At 35.8% G+C, this 23,617-nt stretch overlaps 1 protein-coding gene across 3 annotated transcripts in view; it reads left to right on the top strand.

The window, feature by feature from the left end:
• Positions 1-23,617, top strand: part of USO1 (USO1 vesicle transport factor) — a 93,075-nt gene that overhangs the window by 67,846 nt on the left and 1,612 nt on the right. For 2 of the 3 annotated variants that reach the window (XM_060654846.3, XM_060654844.3), the window contains 14 exons: positions 1,680-1,768; positions 2,165-2,319; positions 2,723-2,934; positions 4,469-4,489; positions 10,697-10,807; positions 11,148-11,266; positions 11,621-11,802; positions 12,082-12,203; positions 14,628-14,766; positions 15,743-15,906; positions 16,578-16,667; positions 20,114-20,212; positions 22,253-22,360; positions 23,243-23,458. In XM_060654846.3, the coding sequence (XP_060510829.1) occupies positions 1,680-1,768; positions 2,165-2,319; positions 2,723-2,934; positions 4,469-4,489; positions 10,697-10,807; positions 11,148-11,266; positions 11,621-11,802; positions 12,082-12,203; positions 14,628-14,766; positions 15,743-15,906; positions 16,578-16,667; positions 20,114-20,212; positions 22,253-22,360; positions 23,243-23,458 (1,827 nt within the window). The remainder of the gene's footprint in view (positions 1-1,679; positions 1,769-2,164; positions 2,320-2,722; positions 2,935-4,468; positions 4,490-10,696; positions 10,808-11,147; positions 11,267-11,620; positions 11,803-12,081; positions 12,204-14,627; positions 14,767-15,742; positions 15,907-16,577; positions 16,668-20,113; positions 20,213-22,252; positions 22,361-23,242; positions 23,459-23,617) is intronic. The other variant, XM_060654845.3, reaches the window with a different exon arrangement.

Raw genomic sequence — 23,617 nt, forward strand, 5'->3', positions numbered from 1 at the left:
ACTGTTCAAGCTTACAGGACTTTCATTAATTTTATTGTATTCAACAGGAGTGCACAGTATGATTTAAGTTTTTAATGTTGAGAACAGTATGACTTAGTCAAATAAGACTTGAGACTTAAGTAGTCTTACAGAGTCCTAGAACAGTAAATTCTTTTTCCCTGATGTTTGGCGTTTCTTGTTTCCTACCTATTAAGAAAAAGAGGTTAGTTTGAAGAAAAGAAAGGTTTAGTTTATTTAAACTTTCATAAAATCTTTCTCAAATTAACACATGCACATTAAAAGAATAGGTAATAATAAAAGTTTTGTAACAAAAGCAGCTAGCTATCTGCAGCCTCACTCCTCCCTTGCCTTAAGTCTTGCTTCCCCTCTGCATAACCCTCTCACTTTACTTCCTCCTGTCACCCCAGTAATTTGCATTTAAATCAGTAATCAGGGTTTATAATTTAATGACTGTACAAATACTGTTCCCTGCCAAGCCAAAGCCCTGTATCATTTTTAAATATCTCTCTTTCCTAAGTTGTAATAGTATTCTCTTTTCATCTTACTGTTTTTCTGTGTATCTGCATATTAATACTATCAATATGATTAACATGCCATTTCCCATCCCAGACATTTTTTTCCTAGACATTTTTTCTTCTTTTCTAGAAGCCCCTTCCATCCTCCTGCTCCAATATAGGCTGGTCTACTTCTGTGCACATCTCTAGCCCCAGGACTTTCACCATCCTCCTAGGATCTCCCTTTACTCCTCTCTGGAGTTAAATCCCTTAGTTACCAGGATTCCATGTCTTTACTCCCCACCTTTTGACTCATTATCTTAGTTTACTTCACTTCCTAAAAAAAGTAAATGGCAAGAGAACTTGTTTTTATCTTTTACATGTCATTCCTTTATTTTCAGAGTTACTCTAATGTTTGGCTAGGTATAGATTCAGGGTTAGAAATCATAACACTCAACTTTCTGAACATTATTTCAGAGCTGCTGTTAAGAAATCTGAAGCCATTTTTAATCTTAATCCTTTTCATGTAACTTTTTTCTCTAGAAACTTTTGGGATCTTCTCTTCCTTTCTGGTTTCCTGAAATATACTGATAATGTGCAGTACTACAGACTTTCTTTTTTTTTTAACCCTCCCCAATTATTGTTGACACCCACTGGACCCTTTCAAGCTGTAGACCTGTGTCCTTCAGTCCTGAGAATGTTTTTTATCTTTCTTGATAATTATTTTTATGTTCTATTTCTGCAACTCCACTAATAGATTTGTTAGACTTTCTGTGTATCTAGTTTGCCTTTTTATTCTATTTTCTTGGAGGTATTTTCAACTTCATCCTTAAATTGAAGTTTTAATTTTGTTATATTTTAAATGTGTTTGCTGATTTTAGTTTGAAGCACCCTTGTTTTGTAGAAATAGATTCTGTATTTTAGAGGATACTATTGATTTTAATTTTTTGAGACTTTTAAATCCTTATGGTCAAGTGTTATTTGTAATTAGAGCCCTATGCTTAATGTTTTAAAGCGTTATTTTGAAAAAGTGTTAACAGGATTATAATGCTGTCACTCCTTTTTTTTGGTATCTGAATCTTAGCATTTAAAAGCAAACCACAGAAGGATATAACATTTTGTTTTGAAAACAGGTTTTCTTCCTTGACTTACTCTCTCTCAATTTTTATTTTTCCCCCTAAATAGACCATTAATACTGTGTCAGAAGTTATTCGAGGCTACCAAGTAAACCAAGACTACTTTGCTTCTGTAAATGCACCTTCAAACCCACCAAGGTAGGAAAAGGGAAATACTGCTATTTCTCTGAGGAAGTCAGAATTTACTTTGGGTTTTTAGTATGTCTCATGTACACATCTTTTAAGAAGTTCACCCGTATGTTTGAAACTAGAAATTATCTGACAAGATAAACATGTTGGTGTTTTAAAAGAGTCTGTGGTCCTTGGAGCTTCGGTATTTGGGCTCAGCTATCACCCTCGCACTTCTCCGTGCCTTACGCAGACCCGATCGCTTGCTTGTCCGAGCGGCAGTTGTCTGTCCTGTGCAATGGAGGTGGAATACTTACCTCGCTGGTGTTCTGCTTATGGTGTTTCAGTCAGCAGAAGCGACTAGTTACTGATCTGTGTCCTTGGGTTGCAATTTTTCTTTTGCTCTTTTCTTTCTGAATGCAACAGACCGGCAATCGTGGTACTTCTCATGTCCATGGTTAACGAAAGGCAGCCGTTTGTATTGCGCTGTGCCGTTCTCTACTGTTTCCAATGTTTCTTATATAAAAACCAAAAAGGACAAGGAGAAATTGTGTCAACGCTTCTACCTTCCACTATTGATGGTAAATAATTTAGTTCTAATTTCTGTTCTGAGAAGTACATAGTCTTTCCAGCTTTTAATGATAAGTTATATTGTAAATGATAAAAGACCCTGGATGTAGTGGAATATTTAAAATATGGCATTTCCTTGGATTTGCTTTAGAAATGCAGTTTTTAATTACGACAGTAATTTTCTGGAATATTATCTCATCGATTTGATGCCTGAAATGTAATTATTTCTTTGTTCTGCTACTCTTCTTCCAGGGTCATTTTGTCATCTTTCATTTTTGTCTTGAAAAGCAGACTTTTAAAAATGTAACTTAATACCCCTAATTAACAGATTTTAAAATCGTATTTCATACTATTTTTGTGTGTGTGTAAAACAACAATTAATTTTTTATCATCATCTGCCTGCCATCTTTGTAGCAACAGGTAATTCAGTCTCAGCTGGTCAGTTATTATGCGGAGGTTTATTTTCTACTGATTCACTTTCAAACTGGTGTGCTGCTGTGGCCCTTGCCCATGCTTTGCAAGAAAATGCTACCCAGAAAGAACAGTTGCTCAGGGTTCAACTTGCTACAAGTATCGGCAACCCTCCAGTTTCTTTATTGCAACAGTGCACCAACATCCTTTCACAGGTAAAGTGGCTGGCGAGTGGAACTGCTCTAAGGGGGAAAAAATCTCAGCTATACGTTTTTGTGTCAGTGATACAAAGATTTAAGGGTATCCTTCGTAGATGCAGATGAAAAAGGAAAGAGGCATGGACTTACCTGCTCATTAACTCATTGTAACCTGAAACAGGGTGTGGAGAGAAAGAAATACATACTCTTACAAGAATGGTTTTGCCAAATATTAAGATCTGCTTCATGAAACACATCTTCTGGACAGAAAGGTGTTTTGTTTCTCTTTCTGTTTCCTTTTTCTATCATCCAGTGTTCTTGCATGTCCTTTTCTCTTTCTGCTCAGTAGCCGAATTTGGGTCTGTTTATGAGAGAGAATAGAATAAAGTGGTTCATAGCTATGTACCTCCCTCTTTCTCTTCCCAGACCAGTTGATTTTCCTTTCAGAAAACAATACCAGTCCATCGCTTACTAAACATTGTACTCCTTGATGTTTGAGAGCTCTCCAACCCTCAAAACCCCAAGGCATATAATTTGTCTAGTAATACAGACAAAAATGGAACTGTTTGCATTCCTCTAGACACCTAATGAGAACAACAAAGCTTCACTGAAGTGTGGATGATAAGGTCTTTACGAAGGTCACTTACAGTTGGATGATTTGTCCACATGGACTTCTGTTGCTGTTGAACAGTTCAGGTTCACTGTTTAGCAAAACTATAGTCATTAACATTCAGAGTCACTTAGAGTAAAAATATACTTAAGTCTAAAATTGTGCTGTCCCCTAGAATTTTCCTCTCTCCCTCCCGGTGATAATGTGTTGTGTCCTTCTTAATTTTTAATTTTGACACACTCATTGAATTGTTTTATTGTGAGCTTTTAAAGAGACATCAATGCCATCATCCATAGGAAGTTATAAATTACGGTTAAAAATTAACTAGTGAAAAGGGGATCAGACATTCTCTTTATTGTTTAAAATCTGTTTATTTAAATTGAAAGCTTGTTGCATCTTTATCATTTATTTCTTAGTGATTTGAAAAAACTACCCCTAAATATTCATATCCATGTGTGTTTAATACTTCTCATTCTCATGTTGCTGTTTGTTGAAAATAGCTTTTCTTAAGCCAAACAGCAGTTAACGGACCACCACCACCAGAGACTTCGCTCTAACATTGTAGTCACAATTAATGCATTATGAGAAATTCTCAAGATAGTGGTGTCTTCCCCCTCACAGCACAGTGCTGTAAAATGATCCTTTCTCCTCCAAAATGCATATTAATAATATGCATAATATTATGTTACATAATAAAATACATAATAAAATATGTTACATAATATATATGTTACATAATAAATATTACATAATAAAATATTAGAACTATCCTGTTACAATAAAATATTAGATAATTACATAATGTTACATAATAAAATATTAGAACTATCCTGTCCCAAATTATTGGTGTGGGTTTGTAGAGAGACCATCTGTGAGGGATTTTTCTGGATTTAAATTTTTCTACAGCAGTAATATAAATAATTTTTAATGTGTAATTTACAGGGTGATAAGATCGACAGACGGGTATGTATCGCTTGTTTAAGCTTAGGCATTTCCCTCTTACAGCAAGGCTTTCCTTTGTCTTGGGTTTTGCTGATGGTTTTTTTAACTGCTTGTTTGAAGTTACATTCTACTCACACTTTCATGTGTCAGCAAGTTTATCTCTATCATAAGTGGCTCTCCAATTTTTCTCCATGGGGCATTTTCTCCATGTAGTGGTGTTACTAAGAGCTGTGGGAATGAAAGTCTGAAGCTGTACCTGTGCTTCCTCCGGGTATGCTTGCACTTTCTGGAATAGCTTGGTTTGGGTTTTTTTGGTTGGTTTTGTGTGTCTCCTCACCTAAGCTTGCTTCTCTATCCCCCCTGAAACTATTTCAAAGCTAGTAAAATTTAGGGTTAAGAAGTTTGTCTTTAGTCAGTATATGAAAGAATGTGATGACTTTTTTATTACTTAGATTATTGAAAATGTACAATAGTAAGTATAATTTTGTAATTTGAAAAATTTTTTAATTGGATATTGTGGGTTATTCTGGATATAACCCATATGGTACAATTACCATTGGGGGTTAGTTTTTGATGTGTGTGGGGAGTGTGATTTGTATTGGTTTTGATTTTTTTTTGTGCAGTCTTTTGCAAAAAGGGAGTGTACCTTAATATTTACGTTCATATGTTCAATTGTGCAGTATTGCTAGTAATAACTGAGGTGCTGTTAGGAGTTATATCTTTGTGTATGAGTATGATATGACACATGTTAATAACACAGATATATTCATCAGTTTTAGCTTCCAGAATTTTTGATACTAGATATTTTAAAAGTATACATGTCAGTCATTTAAAAAGGAGTTTTTGGAGGCACCTGAGAGTAATGCATTACCGCACTAATTTTATACACAGTAAAATTCACAGACTTTAAATGTTCGATTTGATGATTTTTGATGGGTTAATATACTTCTGTAATCACCACCCAAATACAAGATATAAAACATATTTGTAATCTCAGAAAGTTCCATCGTGCCCCTTTCTTATTAAATCTCTATTGCCAGAGGCCACTGCTTGAAAGTGAGTCTAATCATAACACTCTAGAACCTCATTTCAGTACTTGGAAGAGTAGAAATTTAAAATGTTAGCTTGTCATATTTCTATACACAGTGTAAAATACTACACTTGAAATCCACAAAGTAGGAACAAGAGGAACTATTTAGATAGAAAATAATAAGGAAAACATAATAGTCTATCTTAAAGGTAATTCAGCTTCATTTATTTTGTTTGTGGTTCCATTGCAGCCTGTAAAATCTGTGATTTCTAGTAACTAAACCCTCAGAGTGCTCTGAAATTACAATTTCAGCATCCATTTGTTTCTCCACATCTCAGTGGTTCATATGCTCTGGAGTGCTAAAGAGATACATACTTTTTCTTGACTTGAACCTATAAACAATCATAAACACACATAAACATATAAACAAAATGAAGAGTTCTATGAAACTATTCTATGAAGTGGAGTGTGGACTTTTTTTTTTTTTTTTTTTTTTTTTTTAGCTATTCTTGGTGTTTTATCTTCTAAAGAATCCATCAGAAGATCAGAGTGCAATGACATAGAATGTTTTGATAGCCTTTAAGGTCTAATCTCTAATTTTATTTTTTGGATGATAGAGCAGCTTCATCAGGATTTTGTTGGGTTGATCTTAGTAACATTTTGTGATTGTACGCTGGACAAACACTATAGCATTTTTACACTCATTAATTGTTGAGTTTCTTTTCATTTTGGAAAGTTTAGAAAAATAAAAAAGTAGAAAGTGGGACTTCTACCCAAAAGTAACTATTGGTTAAATTTCAGTCTTTTTTCTTCTATACTATTTACTTACATAGGGGTGATCATACATTAGATTCCATTGAGTATGCTGCCTCTTTCCTTACAGATATCTTCCATGTTCTTAAACACTAAATAAATATAACTTTATATGGTTGCATAATATTTCACCAAATAAATATACCATTGGTTAGTTAACCATCTCCTTATTTTTGTATACTTAATTATCTTCCATTTTCTTTATTATAAATCATGGTTTGATGAACATCATAATAATACAGTCTGCACAAAAAAAGTATTATTACACAGTCCTCACTGTGCATGTTTCCAATATTCATAGGTTTCTATTAACCTAGCAAAAAAGTAAGGACCACCTGTATTTCATTGAGGTTTAAAAAAAAGTTTATCCTAGCAATTTTACTGTTTTTTCCTTTTCCTAGTTCAAACTTTGTTGTGCCATCTACTTTATTTAAAAAAATTTTTTTTAAATCTTTATTTTTGAGAGAGAGAGAATATGAGCAGGGGAGGGGCAGAGAGAGAGAGAGGGAGACATAGAATCCTAAGCAGGCTCCAGGCTCCGAGCTGGTAGCACAGAGCCCAACGTGGGGCTTGAACCCACGAACCGTGAGATCATGACCTGAGCCACAGTCAGACGCTCAACTGACTGAGCCACCCAGGCGCCCCTGTGCCATCTATTTTAAATTTGGTGCATTATTCTACTTTTAATACAGTAGTAGGTAGCATAGAATTGTATAACTAGAAGGGATGGTTCATAGTTTACAGCACTCATGAAACACTTATTATTATGTACCATGTGCTGTTCTAAGTTCTTAATGTGTATTAACCCATTTAATCCACTCCACAACTCTATGAAATGGGTATTAATTATTACTGCTATTGAAGGATAGTGATAAAGTTTCAGGATGTTGAGTTTTAGAACCAAGATACAAATCCTGGTATTCAGAGCCTATCCTTTTAACTTCTGTGTTTGAGATTATTTAGTCCAAAGGCCTTGGTTCACTAAATGAGGAAATTGGGGTCCACATAGCATGTTGAACTTCCACAAGGTAGGACAATAGAAGATTTGATTCTTCTGATTCTCAACCAAATGTTTTCACTGACACCACACTGCCACTATTAGAATTAAATTTAGTCCTTTAAAAGTGTGTGTGTGTGTATGTGTGTGTGTACACACACTTTAAAATACATATATACGTATATACATGATTTAGAAATCAAATGTTATAAAAAGTATACAATAAGAAGTCATGGCCTCACCCCTGTCCTGGGTCCCTGCCTCTTATTTCTTCTGGTGTCTTTAGGTGTTTTTTATGCATATTCACTGTTCTGTTCCTTGTTTTTTCCCTACCTAATCCCATTTTGAACCACTAGCAAAGTGCAAAATAAGATTGCAGTGAGCTATATTCCCCACAGCCTCACCAACAGTGTATTAACAGATTTGTATTTTTGCCAGTCGGTTGAGAGGTGAAAAATATTATCTTAGTGAGTTTTAATTTGCATTTCTGATTATAAAAGGTTGAATAGCTTTCTGTATATTTATACACCACTTAAAGTTTTCCCATGAATTCTCATTTTTTATATTTCATATCATCTGCCCATTTTTGTATTGGGTTAAATAATTTCTAATTTTATAGGAACTCATTTTTTATTAAGGAATTCAACCCTTATCTGTGATAAGTTACAAATACATTTTTCCTGGTCTTTTGACTTGGTGTTTTGTTTTGGATTTTTAAAAAAATTTTTTTTTAATGTTTGTTTATTTTTGAGACAGAGGGAGACAGAGCATGACTGGGGGAGGGGCAGAGAGAGAGGGAGACACAGAATCCAAAGCAGGCTCCAGGCTCTGAGCTGTCAGCACAGAGCCCGATGCAGGGCTCAAACCCACGAACCGTGAGATCATGACCTGAGCCGAAGTCAGACGCTTAACTGACTGAGCCACCCAGGCGCCCCTGTTTTGGATTTTTTTAATGAGACCTTTATCACTTCTACATTTTATATCATACTTTTTAGAAAGGCCTTCCCCACTTCAAGATTTTAACAGACTTACCCATATTTTCATCTCACAGTTTCTGGTTTCATTTTTTGCATTTAAATTTTTGTTCCATTTTTCTTGATGAACAGTATGAGTTATAGATCCTTTGATCTTTTTTTTTAGATAGCTGCCTAGTTGTCCCAACATTTTGTAAGTCCTCCTGTATCCCACTAATGCTTATATGCTATCTTTTTCATAAACTAATTCCCAATTGTAGATGGATCATCTCCGGACTTTTCATTCTGTCTATCCTTTGATTCCTGTCTGTTTATGACCTAGTATCTCCTTGTTGCTCTTTTTCATTTTTTTTTTTTTTTTTTTTAATTTACAGGGTCTCTAGTCATTCTTGCTTGTTTATTTTCTCCATATGAACTTGAGAACCAGATTTTTTTAGTTCTGTGGAGAGAAAAATCTTCTGGTATTTTTGTTTGGATTACATTAATGTAATAAATTTTATTTAAAAAAAAATTTTTTTTTCAACGTTTTTGATTTATTTTTGGGACAGAGAGAGACAGAGCATGAACGGGGGAGGGGCAGAGAGAGAGGGAGACACAGAATCGGAAACAGGCTCCAGGCTCCGAGCCATCAGCCCAGAGCCTGATGCGGGGCTCGAACTCACGGACCGCGAGATCGTGACCTGGCTGAAGTCGGACGCTTAACCGACTGCGCCACCCAGGCGCCCCATAATGTAATAAATTTTAAATAGCGTTAGTGTCTTTATGATCTTGGGTTTTTCTGTCTAAACACATGGTGTCTTTCTATTGATTTGGATCTACTTTTGTGCTCTTTAGAAGTGCTTTTAAATTTTCCTCCTTTAGGTTTTGTAGTTTTGGTTAGGCTCATTCCTGAATACTTTATCTTCTTTTGTTGCCATAGTTTAAGTGGGATGTTCCATCTGATTCTAACTAGTTTTATTTAACTTTGCTGTTCTTATGCTTCAGTTAGACCCCAAAAGGTATATACGTTTAGAAGAGCCACATTTGAATCTGGCTCCATTTTTGCTTATTCATATATGAGCCAGTGATTTGATAGGATGCCCTTATATATACAACGTAGGTATATTTGGTACGTGCAAATGGTATTCCAAATAATAATAAATCTTTTATATATACTTAGGGGCAGTCAATGAAGTATTTTCATTTATTTACTTGAGTAATTAAAGTTCTCTGTGGCACATAGTCGATTGAGATTAACTATATTTTTTAACTTTTAAATTTACTTGGGTAACATGAAGATACATCATGAGCATGGTAATGACATAGAGCAAGGAAAGCGTAAGAATAATGCATCATGTAAAAGCCAGATTCATGCTAATTAATGCTTCTTTGGTGGCAAATCACTTTGAAGAAGTCTATTTTGAATTTGTTTAATTAAATATTAAATATACTTGAAAATAGATTATAAAAAGGCCAGGGTACTGACATCAAGGTTCATGAAATTGGAATAGTCTGAATGGTTTTTCAAAACATAATGATGGTTACTTTAAATCCATTCTTTGCCTAGCTTTGAATAATTATATTTTGGATATTTTCTGAGACTATCTCAAAGTAATGCATTACTGTGCTAATTTCCACTTGTTTCAAACAAGTTTTGTTTTCTTAAACAAAAATATAGGTTATATAATGTAATATGGGCAGTGGCAACATTATAAGCTAAGAGACTGTCCCACATAGGAGATACAAATGTGTTGCATAAAAATTTAGGAAACTGTAATTTTGATGGATGTGCTAGTTTTCAATATTGTCTAACTGTAGTTGGCAGCAGTATAATTAGTGGTTTGGGGCAGTTAGCTAATTTAAATAAATCTTTTTCTTCTTCGTTATGTTTGTGATTCTCATTATTTGGCATGTTGTCAGTGAGTTTGCAACGTGGTTTATTATTCTAATGGAATTTGACTAAATAATTCAGGAGATGATTTCTTTTTATTTTTCCTAATATTTTTGAAGAAGGTAGAAATTGTCCTCTCATCAGAAACTTGTTTCTAAAATTCTAATTGGAACATCATAAATTTGCCTGGCAAGTTTATGTTATTATAAAGTGTTTCAGACTGATAAATTTTTTCAAACATTCACATCATGCATCTTCCTTAGCAGATCAGGTTTTTCCACTGATAGTATTTTGGATAACCTGGTATATGTTTATGAACCTGAATCAATTCTAATTTCTGCCTTCTGTTCATTTTGGGAAATATGACCCATAAAGGACAAAAGAATGAATTCTCTTGTTCAGGTTTTTTTTTTTTTTTATGTCTAAATTCTTAATACATCTTTTATAAGATGTTAAAGATCTTTTAATGCAAGTGGAGGGGGTCTTAGGGCAACATTAAGTTTAAAAGAAGTAAATGAGATTTCTGCCAACTTGTCTATTGCAGGGAAGCAAAATACAGACAAGAGTTGGGTTACTAATGTTGCTTTGTACCTGGTTAAGCAACTGCCCCATTGCTGTAACGCATTTTCTTCACAATTCAGCCAATGTTCCATTTGTATCCTTTATATTTTAGTAAGATACATGTAAGTATGCTTATTTCTTCCTCTGCATTAGAGGTAGCTCTGTGTTCTAAATATTTGAATTCTCTTCAGCTGTGTTGCAGCTTTTCAAACTGTTATGGTGGTAATGATGCTTGCTTATGCTGTGTGTCTGTGTGTCTGTGTGTGTGTGTGTGTGTGTGTGTGTGTGTGTGTACCATTGTTTGTTTTATGCTTGCCTAGACTATACATAGAATTTTTGTAGAAATTCTTACATGAAATGTATGTCAAATTCAAACTGTAAAATAAAATACGCTAGATATTATGAACCATTAGTTTCCTTAACAAAAATTTCAGCTTACGGGACAAATTGCAGAAAATCTTGGCGAGGAAGAGCAGTTGGTACAAGGCTTATGTGCCCTTCTGTTGGGCATTTCGATTTACTTCAATGATAACTCACTTGAGAGCTACATGAAGTAAGTGGGGGGAAGATGCTAGGGGAAAATGACTGCTAATGCATCAAGTGATAATGATACATTTTTTTCTGCCAAAACATAATGTAGACCAAGCTTTTGTGTTTTGTTAAGACTTTTTAAAAAATGTTTATTTATTTATTTATTTTGAGAGAGAGAGAGAGTGTGTGTGTGTGTGCACAGGTGTGCAAGGGAGAGGCAGAGAGAGAATCCTGAGCCACATGGGGCTCAGTCTCATAAACCGTGAGATCATGACCTGAGCTGAAATCAAGAGTCGGATGCTATACTGACTGAGCCACTCAGGCGCCCCTTGTTATGACCTTTTTGAAAAGCATCTCAATGTCCTTGTCTCTGTAGAGAGAAACTAAAACAACTAATAGAGAAGAGGATTGGCAAAGAAAACTTCATAGAGAAACTAGGATTTATTAGCAAACATGAGTTGTATTCCAGAGCATCTCAGAAACCGCAGCCAAACTTCCCCAGTCCAGAATACATGATATTTGATCATGAGTTTACGAAGCTGGTAAAAGAACTTGAAGGTAAGACAAAGTTTATATTGATTTTCATTAGAAAGTGCCTATGATTATTTTGTATACGTATATTCTGGACACATGTAGATTACATGGTAAGCCTAAAAGTAGGGGCTTCCTCCTAGCTCTTGGTCTATAGTTCATTGAAGGACTTTTGGCATTCAGTAAGATTGGAAAGACTATATCTTCTCTGTCATGCATTTAGGCCATATGTTTTTACTGATTAAGTCTTAATAAAATAACATTTTAAATTTTTAAAATATTTTTTTAATAAGCTTTCTTTTATAGGTGTGATAACTAAGGCTATTTATAAGTCCAGTGAAGAGGATAAAAAAGAAGAAGAAGTGAAGAAAACATTAGAACAGCATGACAGTATTGTGACTCACTACAAAAACATGATTCGAGAGCAAGTATGTATTGACAGATTGTAAACACTTTCTAGGGCACTGATACTTTTCTACTTTGAGGAAGAGTTTTTCCTGGCATTTCATATACAAGAAGATACAGAAAGTAGAGCTCATTATTTTCCTAAATAATCTAGAACTACCTGAGTATTCAACAAATTGAGAGCTCATGTTAAGATTGTGCAGGATGTTGTGGATGAAGGCATGAATCAGGCACGTTCCCCTATCACAGTCCCCTATCACAGAGGGGCAGGACGTGTTATTATATGTACTTGGGACACTTAGTGGCTGCACCAAGTAGAAACTTGAAAGGCAAAGTTGGAGAGAGGGAGGTGGTATGGCAGGCATTGGGGAGGATATTGGGTCATTGATGGTGCCAGTGATGATAATGGCTGCTGTTTTTTGTTTATTGTGTTTTGGGTGCTCACAAAGCACATTTTAAACACTGTTTTGCTTAATTTTCATGTCGTCCCTACAACATAATTAATACCTTCATATAAAAATCAATGAGGAATCTAACACTTACAGAATTTAAACTTCTCCAGAGTCACTCAGTGATTGGTGGAACAGAATTCAAAAACATGTGTGTTACTGGGACCCTAAAACTCATGCTATGTAGTGTAGAGGGGGCAGATCTGAGAAATGTGGTGACCAAAGCAGATGAAACTGGCAGGACCTGGTACTGACTGGATGTATGTGTAGGGAGCATAAAGGGTCGGATACAATCCTTAGAGCTCTGCCTTTCACATCTGAATAGATGATGCTGAGAATAGCAGAAGGAGTTGATTGAGAGTGGAGAGTGATGATGAAAGTCAAAACTGCGTTCTCAGAATCATCAGCTGACATTTTCTCTTCAGAACACCAGAGAATTCCACTCTTGCATTATCTTGAGCACCTTAAACTTTCTATTACATTTCTTCAGAGTGTATTTCTTGTTTCTTTCTCTCATTTAATTCCTCATCATGGTATATACCTTGACTGGAATCCTAAACAGTGCTGCAGTATTACCTGGAAGATGACAGTACTGATGTTATTAAAATGCCAGTGTCATTTAGAAACAATATACTGGTGACAGTCCAGTGAAGCAGGTTGTGCCCTCTGCCCTGCACTGCCCTCCACCCCCTGCTGATTGTACACAGTTTGAGGCCCGTGTGGCAAGTGCAAGCTTGGGTAGAGCCCTCTAAACGAGAACCGCTGTGTGTTCTTCCCCACAGTCTATATTGTTGAGATTGGAATTCTGAGAAAGAATAAAAATATAGTGGTATATTTAGCACTCAGTCTGAGCTTTTCAGTTTATAAGCAATCAGTAAATTAGAATCTTCTTTGGATGATTCAAACTTAAATCATTAACCCACCCATGGTTATTAGGGTTTCTCATCTATATTTTAGTACAAATATGGAGTCACTTCCAGATGGTAAGATGTAATATCTTTAGAGCAATGGAAAATAAATACTTGGAATGTGATGTTACAGCCTACACTTGGGGCTGATAAATATGGTTAATTTGGAAGAAGAAAAGAGTGATTTGACACAATTACTATAATGACTGTGCTTTAGAAATGTTAATTTTAAATATTCTCATCATTTAAAATGCCATTTGACAATTAGGCAATAAGCATTAAGAGCTATAAAATATTTATATAAACTGAATGACATTTGAGAATCCATCCTAAGGAAATTCTTCAGAATACAGGGAAATGAAAATATGACTATGATATTTATTGTAATGATAATTATTATCTAGAAAAATGGAAAGCATCCTCGGTGTTGCTTTTGAATATAAATTATATTGCATCTACTGATATTCAGTAAACATTAAAAGTTATGATTGCAAAAAACTAGTAATATGGGGACTTACAATTGAATAGTAAGTAAAGGCTACAGAATGACATATGGACTGAGTGTGACAAGTTTAAAACACTTGGATTGGAAAAAAATTAGAAGAAAGTAAAGAAACAGATCATATCCAACTAGTTACATTAGGGTGGTGAGAGTTGGAAGTTCTTTTTTTTTTTTTGGTTTTCTAAATGTTCTATTCTAGAAATTATCTTTTACGTTAAAAGTAATATAGATGCATGTATACATATACTGAGTTTCTTAAATAGTTTGGTATGAATTTCTTAAATGGTTTGATGGACCATAGAATGGAGTTTTTAAAACTGACCATTCCCCACTCCAGTAATTGCAGTGAGATTGCAGGCTGTGCTATTGTGCTTATTATTAACGGGGCCTTACTGGAAATTTTATGGTTCTGCTACATGTTAGTTGACCTTTGTGCATACATTAATGTATTATTAATGGTTGAGTGATTCTGGAATTGTTGAGTACTTTAACATCATGACCCAGAATGATCTCTGATTTTTAGTTTGCTCATCTTCTTAATGCTAATTAGTATAAATTTAAACACTTGAATTATGTTTTGTTTTACAGGATCTGCAGCTTGAGGAATTAAAGCAGCAAATTTCTACGTTAAAATGTCAAAATGAACAGCTCCAGACAGCAGTCACACAGCAAGTATCTCAGATTCAGCAACACAAAGATCAGTATAATCTTCTTAAAGTACAGCTAGGTAGGTATAACTGGTTGTAACTGTTGTGTCCTCAAAAGCTGGACTGAATCTAACAGGTTATTCTTGCGGACTAGTCTTTCTCTAACCTTAATCACTATAACAAATGTGTAAATCAGAGTTTATAGCACAGGTTTCTTGCTACCTATTTCAGTATCTTTTCCGTTGATTCTCAGCCTTGGCTGCACATTAGAATATCCTGAGATATTTTTTTTCTTTTTTTAATACCATCAATACTGAGACCCCACTCAAATGTTTGATTTTAATTAGTTGGGTTGGAGCCAAGCATTAATAATTATTACAAGCTTCCTGGGTGATTCTGATGTATCGCCAACTGAGCATGACTGCTCTAATCTTTCTGTTTCCTCATCTGCGCAATGTAACTGAGAATAGCATCTGTGTCATCTGAGAATCAGATGAATTAATATATAGAATTCTAGTTCAGTGCCTGGCACAGGTAAGTCAAATGCTTATAAAATAGCATCATCCTGTAGTGCTTATGATTGGAATGCTAGCTATTTAGAAATACGGTTTGTTTTATTTATATGAAGGTGACTAAAATTTTCAGAAAAAATTACCTCTTTTACTTCCTTTATTTATAACAATAATCTGTCAGTTATTGTAGTCCACATAGAATACTATTCCTTTGCGAAGATTTTAAAAGGGATTTTGTTTTCTTATATTAATTGACCAAATTGGAATTGAAACTACTGTAATTCTTAATTGTAGATCACCAAACCATGCAGTTTAGTCTTAATAAGACTATGCTGTGTTTCTCCCCAAAAACCTGAAAATATCATCACTTTACTATTTTTATCAGTACACTGTTCTGCAAAAATGAAATGTGCTTATTACAAAAGTGCCACCAAAGTAATTGAATTAAGGAAATTTTATATTTTTATATTTAAATCTTCTCATTCAAGAAATGAAAAACCTAAGTTTCATGCTGGCTTTTCAAACTTTATTCCTGTTTTAATAGGAAAAGATAATCCGCATCAAGGTTCTTACAGTGACGCGACTCAGATGAATGGCATTCAGCCAGAAGAAGTTGGGAGGTTACGAGAAGAGATAGAAGAATTAAAAAGTAATCAGGAGCTTTTACAAAGCCAGCTGGCTGAAAAGGACTCTCTGATTGAAAATTTGGTGAGTAAATGTTAAAAAAATTTTAAGAGGTCAAGAGCAATTCTCATTATCCTGTTTGTTTATTTTTCTGGATCCTTTAAGCCAAAATATCATCATAAGGCTTTAGAATATGAGCTTTGGGAGGGTTCCTGGCTGGCTCAGTTCGTAGAACATGCTCTCAGAGCCATGAGTTTGAGCCCCACATTCAGCATAGAGTTTACGTTTAAAAAATTAGATTATGAGCTTTGGTGTCAAACTGCCTAAAGCTTCAACACTCCCCAGCTCGTTGAATTTAAGCAACTTAGTTAACCTCTTTAAACTTTTTTACTGATCTGTAAATTGGTAGTGGTCATATCTGTTTTGGTGTTGAGAGGATTAAATGAGCTACTGTGTATAAAACTCTTTTAATACATGGAAATCACTTAATAAATACTTGGGTTTATGCTCTTTCTCCATATAACTTCAGATAAGTGCTTAGATTTAATAAATACTTGGTATAAGTATAAATTTATTAGCTATTGTAGACAGCGTGTGCTATGTTGAAATTTTATCTTGGATATAAAAACTAAAATGTTGATGTGAAATTTTTGGTAAGCCTCTGTAAGGCATAGCTTATACGTGTATAGTTCTGTTTTGTTTCCTATCTCTTTAGACTAAATTTATTTCATAGTTTATTTCTATGATATTTGTAGAAATCTTCCCAAGCATCACCTGGCACAAATGAACAGTCTTCAGCAACAGCTTCTGCTCAAGATTCTGAACAAATTGCAGAATTAAAACAGGTAATTTTCTGGCTTGATCCAAGTTCTATTTTGTGTTGTTTTAATTATAATAGAGTAACAGCTCTGTAGTTTCACTAATCTGGAACTACTTTTGCTAATGTAAGCAAAATTTTTTTTTTTTTAACGTTTATTTATTTTTGAGACAGAGAGAGACAGAGCATGAACGGGGGAGGGGCAGAGAGAGAGGGAGACACAGAATCGGAAACAGGCTCCAGGCTCTGAGCCATCAGCCCAGAGCCTGACGCAGGGCTCGAACTCACGGACTGTGAGATCGTGACCTGAGCCGAGGTCGGACGCTTAACCGACTGAGCCACCCAGGCGCCCCAAGCAAAATTTGATAGTGAAGATAGTTATTTGAAAGTCCAAGAGCTTTTTAAATTATATGGTAATTGGGGGCACCTGGGTGGCTCAGTCAAGCATCTAAGTCTTAATTTCAGCTTGATTTCTCACGGTTCGTGAGATCATGAGATCAAGCTCCGTGTCAGGCTCTGCACTGATAGCATGGAGCCTGCTTAGGATTCTCTGTCTCCCTCTCTCTCTGCCCCTCCCCAGCTCTTTCTGTCTCAAAATAAATAAATAAAGGTAAAAAACATTGTATGGTAATGGTATTTTGCTTTTTGTTAAGTATTTTTATTTTTTAATTGTGTTCTTTTTAACAGATCTGAATATCTCACCCCGGTTATTTGTAGATGATCAGTGAACTAACAATTAAGGAAAATTTAAGTATATTTATAAGCTGCAAATATGAAGATATAAAATCTTATGCCCAATTTTCATTTACTATTGACCATGACAATTGCATACTTGAATGTATTCAGTGTTTAGACCATTTTCTCCAGAAAAATGTTGGTTTTTAGAGTCGGAAAGGGAATAAACTTGTGTATATCTCAGATGACTAGCTAAAAAAAGAAAAACAAAAATTTTCTGCTAGAGTAATTTATAATATCTAGAAAAGCAAATTAAACTTTTTCCTACTTGGTTATCATAATATTTATAATTCTAGTGTAGGGGCGCCTGGGTGGCTCAGTTGGTTAAGCATCTAATTCTTGATTTTGGCTTAGGTCCTGATCTCATGGTTCGTGAGATCGAGCCTCTTTTTGGGCTCCAGCCAGGAGCCTGCTAGGGATTCTCTCTCTCCCTCTTTCTCTGCCCCTCCCCTACTTGTGCACACACACTCTCTCTCAAAATAAATAAACTTAAAAAAAAAAATGAAAGTAGGTATGCAGATCTAACTTTATTAATAGAATATAGAATATTAAATGTATTTAATAAGAACTAGAAAAGGGAGAAAGGAATTACTTATGTATAGAATTAAATATTGGAAGAAAAGTCTAGAAAAGTATCAGATTGCTCCTTAGTATACTATCCCTAAACAAGTTGAGTTTTTTCCTTTTAAATTTTTCTTTCTTTCCTCTTTTTTATTCTATCCTACCCTTCTTCCTTCCTTTCTTATAAAAAGAATGTATGTTTGTTTCTTTTAAAAAACAAAAAGTAATACTAAAGGAAGAAGTCAACGGCCCAGACAACCTAAATTCACTTCCTTCTCCTCTTCTAGTCATCTGGTCCTAGCCCACTGACATGGCTGATCCAAGAGAGGAGTGACCGTACACAGAGAAACTGTGTCATATTTTGATAAAATCCATGTACCCCAGAGTAGATTCTACAGTCAGGCTTTAAAAATAATAATAATAATTTGTCATTAAGGATTTACAATATTTACAATATTTGTCCACAGTGTTTTATTCTTGTGAGGAAAATTAATATACTGTTTGGGTTTTATTAAGTCTACCTACACTAGAGCTATATTAAAATTAAAGGGAATTAGTTATTAATAAATGATCTTAGTTTATAAATCCCAAGTAAAAATTTTTACTCTTTGTGTTTCCCAGTGAAACTTTAGCTAGATATTTCTGTGCGTTGTTGGCACAGAGCCTGACGTGGGGTTCAATTTCACGAACCATGAGACCATGACCTGAGCCAAAATCAAGAGTTGGACACTTAACCGACTGAGCCACCCAGGCACCCCCTTTCTGCAATTTATTTTCTTTTTCAATTTTACATTGTTAAAAAGGATACATATTTTTAAAAGATATATTTTAAATTATAGTTTTGTTTCTTTTTTTGACAGTTTTGTTTCTTACATAGTAAAATACTGTATAAAAAGAAAACTAAAATTGTCCATAATCTTAGTGTCTATGTAACTCATTTAACTGAAAAAAAAAAAAAATCCAAGGAAAGCCACATATGTACATGATAGAAAGGTTTAAGAGAATAAATTAGCTTTTTACATGACAGCATCCCACCACTTACCCAACGTCTACAGGTGTTGCCAAATATTGTGAGGGGGATTCCCTTCATTGAGAACCATGGTTATAATCGCCTTTCTTTCCCTGTGCATTTCTGGTGGGGAGAGGGCAAGAAAGTTGGGAATTTCATTATTAATGACATGTAAACTTTGAATTAATTCCCTCCTTTTCACTACAGTACTGACTTCTTTCATCTATCTTTTGTGGTCTGGGGTCTAAAAATATCCTATTTTCCCTTTGCAAATAATAAACCCCAGTCTTTGGCCAAGAGAAGAACAGTTGCTTGATACATGAGATTGGGACAGGGATCTGGTGGTCTTCCTAAGCAGACTTTGAACCAGTCCTGCTGTTTGGTTTTTTGTTTTTTGTTTTGTTTTTAATGTCTATTCATTTTTTGAGAGAGAGAGAGAGCACAGGGGAAGGGCAGAGAGAGAGGGAGACACTGAATCCAAAGCAGGCTTCAGGCTCCAAGCTGTCAGCACAGAACCCGACGCGGGGCTCAAACTCGAGAACCTCTATGTCACGACCGGAGCCAAAGTTGGACACTCAACCAAAGTGAGCCACCCAGGCACGCCTCGACCAGCCCTGCTGGTTTTGACCCCATTTTTACCCACACTTTCAGAGATATCTGATGGTACCAGTTCCCAAGCCTTTAACAGTTGTGCCTTGTAAGTCAGGTAGCAGCTGGGCTTTCTCAAGTGTCAGTTAAGTTGTCTTTCTCAGGTGTGCTGTCTCAGTTACCGCTGTCATTTGTTTACTGAAATTCCTCAATTTTATTGCTCTTTTTTCTTTCATTCTCTTTCACCTTGTGGGTTTCTCCCTCCCTCTCTCTCTTCCTTTTATCCATCCTTCCTTCCTCCCTCCCTTCCTTCCTCTTTCCCTTCATCCCCTACTTTGTGATTTTTTACATGGACTCTCAGGAGAAGTCAGAGGTGAATATGTATCACAAACTTGCTTAATTCTCTAGCTTGACGCCAAAGTTCAGGAATGGTTTTTTAGAATTAGATTTTCAAACTTGGAAGTTGTGATTTTAGAAAGGTCAAGAAAGGAAATAATTTTAAATTTCTTCCTGTAACTAGATATTTCCTTGATGCAATTAATGCTATTTAATGTTACAACTCAACTATTTTTGTCTCTTAGGAACTGGCAACATTAAAGTCTCAGTTAAACTCACAATCTGTGGAGATCACCAAACTGCAGACAGAAAAGCAGGAGCTGTTACAGAAAACAGAAACGTTTGTGAGTTAATTATTACTTTTTTTTCCCTGAAAAATAGTTAACACAAGGTTAGGATGTTATTTCTCAGCCACTATGTAAAAGAAGCAAATGTGTCAGACTGCACCTTCCCTTTTAGGTTGCTTACTAGCCAGAGTTCTGGTCACATAAGCTTCTTGGCCATGGTGACAGCCATATTAGAGTCAGACTCACCATATCAGTATAATCCATTATTTGATGGTTCATTTTGCTGGTATTTTATATTTTATCCCATCTGTGTCCCCTTCAGTCCAAGCTGACAGGTTTTCTGCTGGTATAAAATTCTTAAAAACCCCATGCAATACACAGGGATCCAAGCCATTGGATAAGAAGGCCCTCTGGATCTTTCCTAGATAATCGCATCTCTATTTCAGCTTCTGCTCAAATGGTTGATTGCGTCCATGAGTCACAAAAGTAACTTCTTTACAAATGGGAGTCCAGCCACATCCTTGATATTTCAGCACAACACACTTTGTCATTTATTACAATAGGGATAGGCTATTTTCTAAATCTTCATGTTCTGATCCCTTTTGCTTAACAGTTCCTTCTGAAATGTATCTCTCTCAGGGAGCCTGGGTGGCTTAGTCAATTGACTCTTGATTTGGGCTCAGACCATGATCCCAGAATTGTGGGATCAAGCCCCATGTCAGGCTCGTTCTCTCTCTCTCTCTCTCTCTCTCTCTCTCTCCCTCTCTCCCCCCCCTCCCTCTCCCTCTCCCTCTCTCCCCCCCCCGCCCCACCCCACTGCCCCTCTCCCCTGCTTGCATATTCTCTAAGATTAAAAAAAAAAATGTATCTCCTGTCACATTTTATTGTAAGCAGCAAGGAGAAACCAGGCCATGCCTTTCTTTAACACTTTGCTTAGAAATCTCCATGAAATATCCAAGTTCATCACTTACAAATTCTACTTTCTACAAAGCACTAAAACATAATTCAGCCAGTTTCTTTGACACTTTATAACAAGGATCTCTTTCTTCTACTTTCCAGTAACATGTTCTTCATTTCCATCTCAGGCAAACAACCTTTCCATCCGTATTTCTACCAATATTCTCTTCACGATGATGTTTTCTCCAAGGCCATAGAAGCTTTCTCTCTAGCTCCCTTTTCTTTCTGAGCCCTCACCAGAATTGCCCTTAATGTCCATATTTCTAGTGACAGTCTCTTTGGGGCAGTTTAGGCTTTGTCTGACATGCATCTCAAAACTCTTCTAGCTGCTACCAGTTCTGAAGACCCTTCCACATTTTTCAGGTATTTGTTACATCAGCACCTTCCTTCCCAGTACTTAAAAAAAAAAAAAAAAAAAAAAAAAGGTGGCGAAAGATTAGAAAACTATCATTTAATGGGGCGCCTGGGTAGCTCAGTTGGTTAAGCATCCGACTCTTGATTTAGGCTCAGGTCGTGAGTCATGATCTCATGGTTCATGGGTGACAGCCCCACAGCACAGAGCCTGCTTGGGATTCTCTCTCTGCCCCGACCCCTGCTCTACCTCTCAAAAATAAATAAATAAACACTAAAAAAAAAAACATTATGATTTAAGAACACTTCCTATTAGCACTTAAGAAAATATTAGCATTTTATCAATTTATGTCATTTAGCTCTCTTTCCTCACCTGTCTCTCTGAGAAGATAATGTGGACTTAAGTTCTAGAAATTTCCTGAGGAAAGGGCTTTGAAAATTTTTCTCTGCCTATTAAATGCTATGTTATAGCTGTAGTCTGACCTTGAGGCTGCTTAACCCAGCTCTCCTCATGCTCCATGGAGGTCCAATGCTGCACCCGATCCTGACCCAGCCTCCTGCTCTGCTGTAGGGACTGCCCGTCTTTCCGGGGAGAGCGCTTCAGTGCGTGTCAGTATACATAAGGAATTCTACAGTTTTGCAGTACAGGAATTGTATTTCTGCTATTGGGCATAGTTTCCAAATAGTGAGAAAATTCAATAACCTTTGGAATTGCCTGTTGCCTGTAACTTTAAAGGAACTCCCTCCACCCCCCCCCCCCCCCCCCCCCCCGCCAATTTCTACCTTCAGGCAAAACCAGCCCCTGTACCAGGAGAGAGTGAAGCTGTAGCAGCTGCAAAGACGACGGACGTGGAAGGAAGACTATCAGCATTATTACAGGAAACGAAAGAATTAAAGGTTGCTTTTTGGTGAAACTCTTGCTTGTTGCGTATTCTAGGAAATGACTCCAGGAAATTTGATTGTATTTCATTTAACGTCCCCAATTCTTCGATTTATGAGGAAAGCTAATGGGGTATAATTTTATCTCACAGCATGGCCATTGCTATTTGGATGAGTAAAGATGGCACAAGTGAAGCCTTTTTAAATGCCATTTCAAATGATGACATCATATATATAAAGTAAGACTGTATATGATGTACTTTGAAAGTGGAAATCATTTAAAGTTTAGTTTTCTTGTCAATGTCTAGTCACAATAAGAAATAAAGAGCACAGCTTGGGCTAAAACCCAAGCCACATGTGGGCTTCTCTTCAAGCTAAGGACACGGGCACATTAAATCCTGCCAGCCTATTTAGTGTGACAGAGAAATCAGAATAAATAACATAAAGAGAGGAATGAGGTAGAAATAATAAAACTAAAAGGGAATTTTTTATTCATATAAAAAAATGCAAAAGGGAAGGTAATGTGTGATTGTGCCTTTTGGATAGTGATCAAATTACTTTATCTTTAAGCTGTAGATTGTATGCATGAAGTTGGTTATCTGAAATGGTATTATCTCTTAGGATTTTTGAAAAATAGCTCATTAAAACTAGTTTTTGGATATTAAACTGTATCTTTTCATAATAACCATCTTTGATGTATATAGCCTAACATAAATTCTCTTGTTACTGGATGAGTGTGTGTGTGTGTGTTCTATTCCTAAAACCTCCACCGCCAAACTCCTCAGATCATCACAGAAAGAATGAACCTAAAAAAAGAAAAAGAATGAGCCTATTTGTTAAAAATCCTGTGAGAATGAATGCTAATCTTAGATCAGTTGATTTTCACCTTTCTTTTCCCAGAATGAAATTAAAGCTTTGTCTGAGGAAAGAGCTGCTATTAAAGAGCAGCTGGATGCATCTAACAGCACCATTGCCATTTTACAAAATGAGAAAAACAAACTTGAGGTGGATGTTACAGATTCTAAAAAAGAGCAAGATGATCTGTTGGTGCTGTTGGCTGATCAGGATCAGAAAATATTTTCATTAAAGAATAAACTCAAGGAACTTGGTCACCCGGTAAGATTGAAATCTTTCCAAAAATTATATCTGTACATACATATGTATATATGTATGTGTTTTTTTAAGTTTATTCTGAGAGAGAGAGAGAGACCATGTACAAGCAGGGGAAGGGCAGAGAGGAGAGACAGAATCCCCAAGCAGGCGCCACACTATCAG

This window comes from Panthera onca, chromosome B1 (assembly GCF_046562875.1).
Source record: "Panthera onca isolate mPanOnc1 chromosome B1, mPanOnc1 haplotype 2, whole genome shotgun sequence".
Lineage (NCBI taxonomy): Eukaryota > Metazoa > Chordata > Mammalia > Carnivora > Felidae > Panthera > Panthera onca.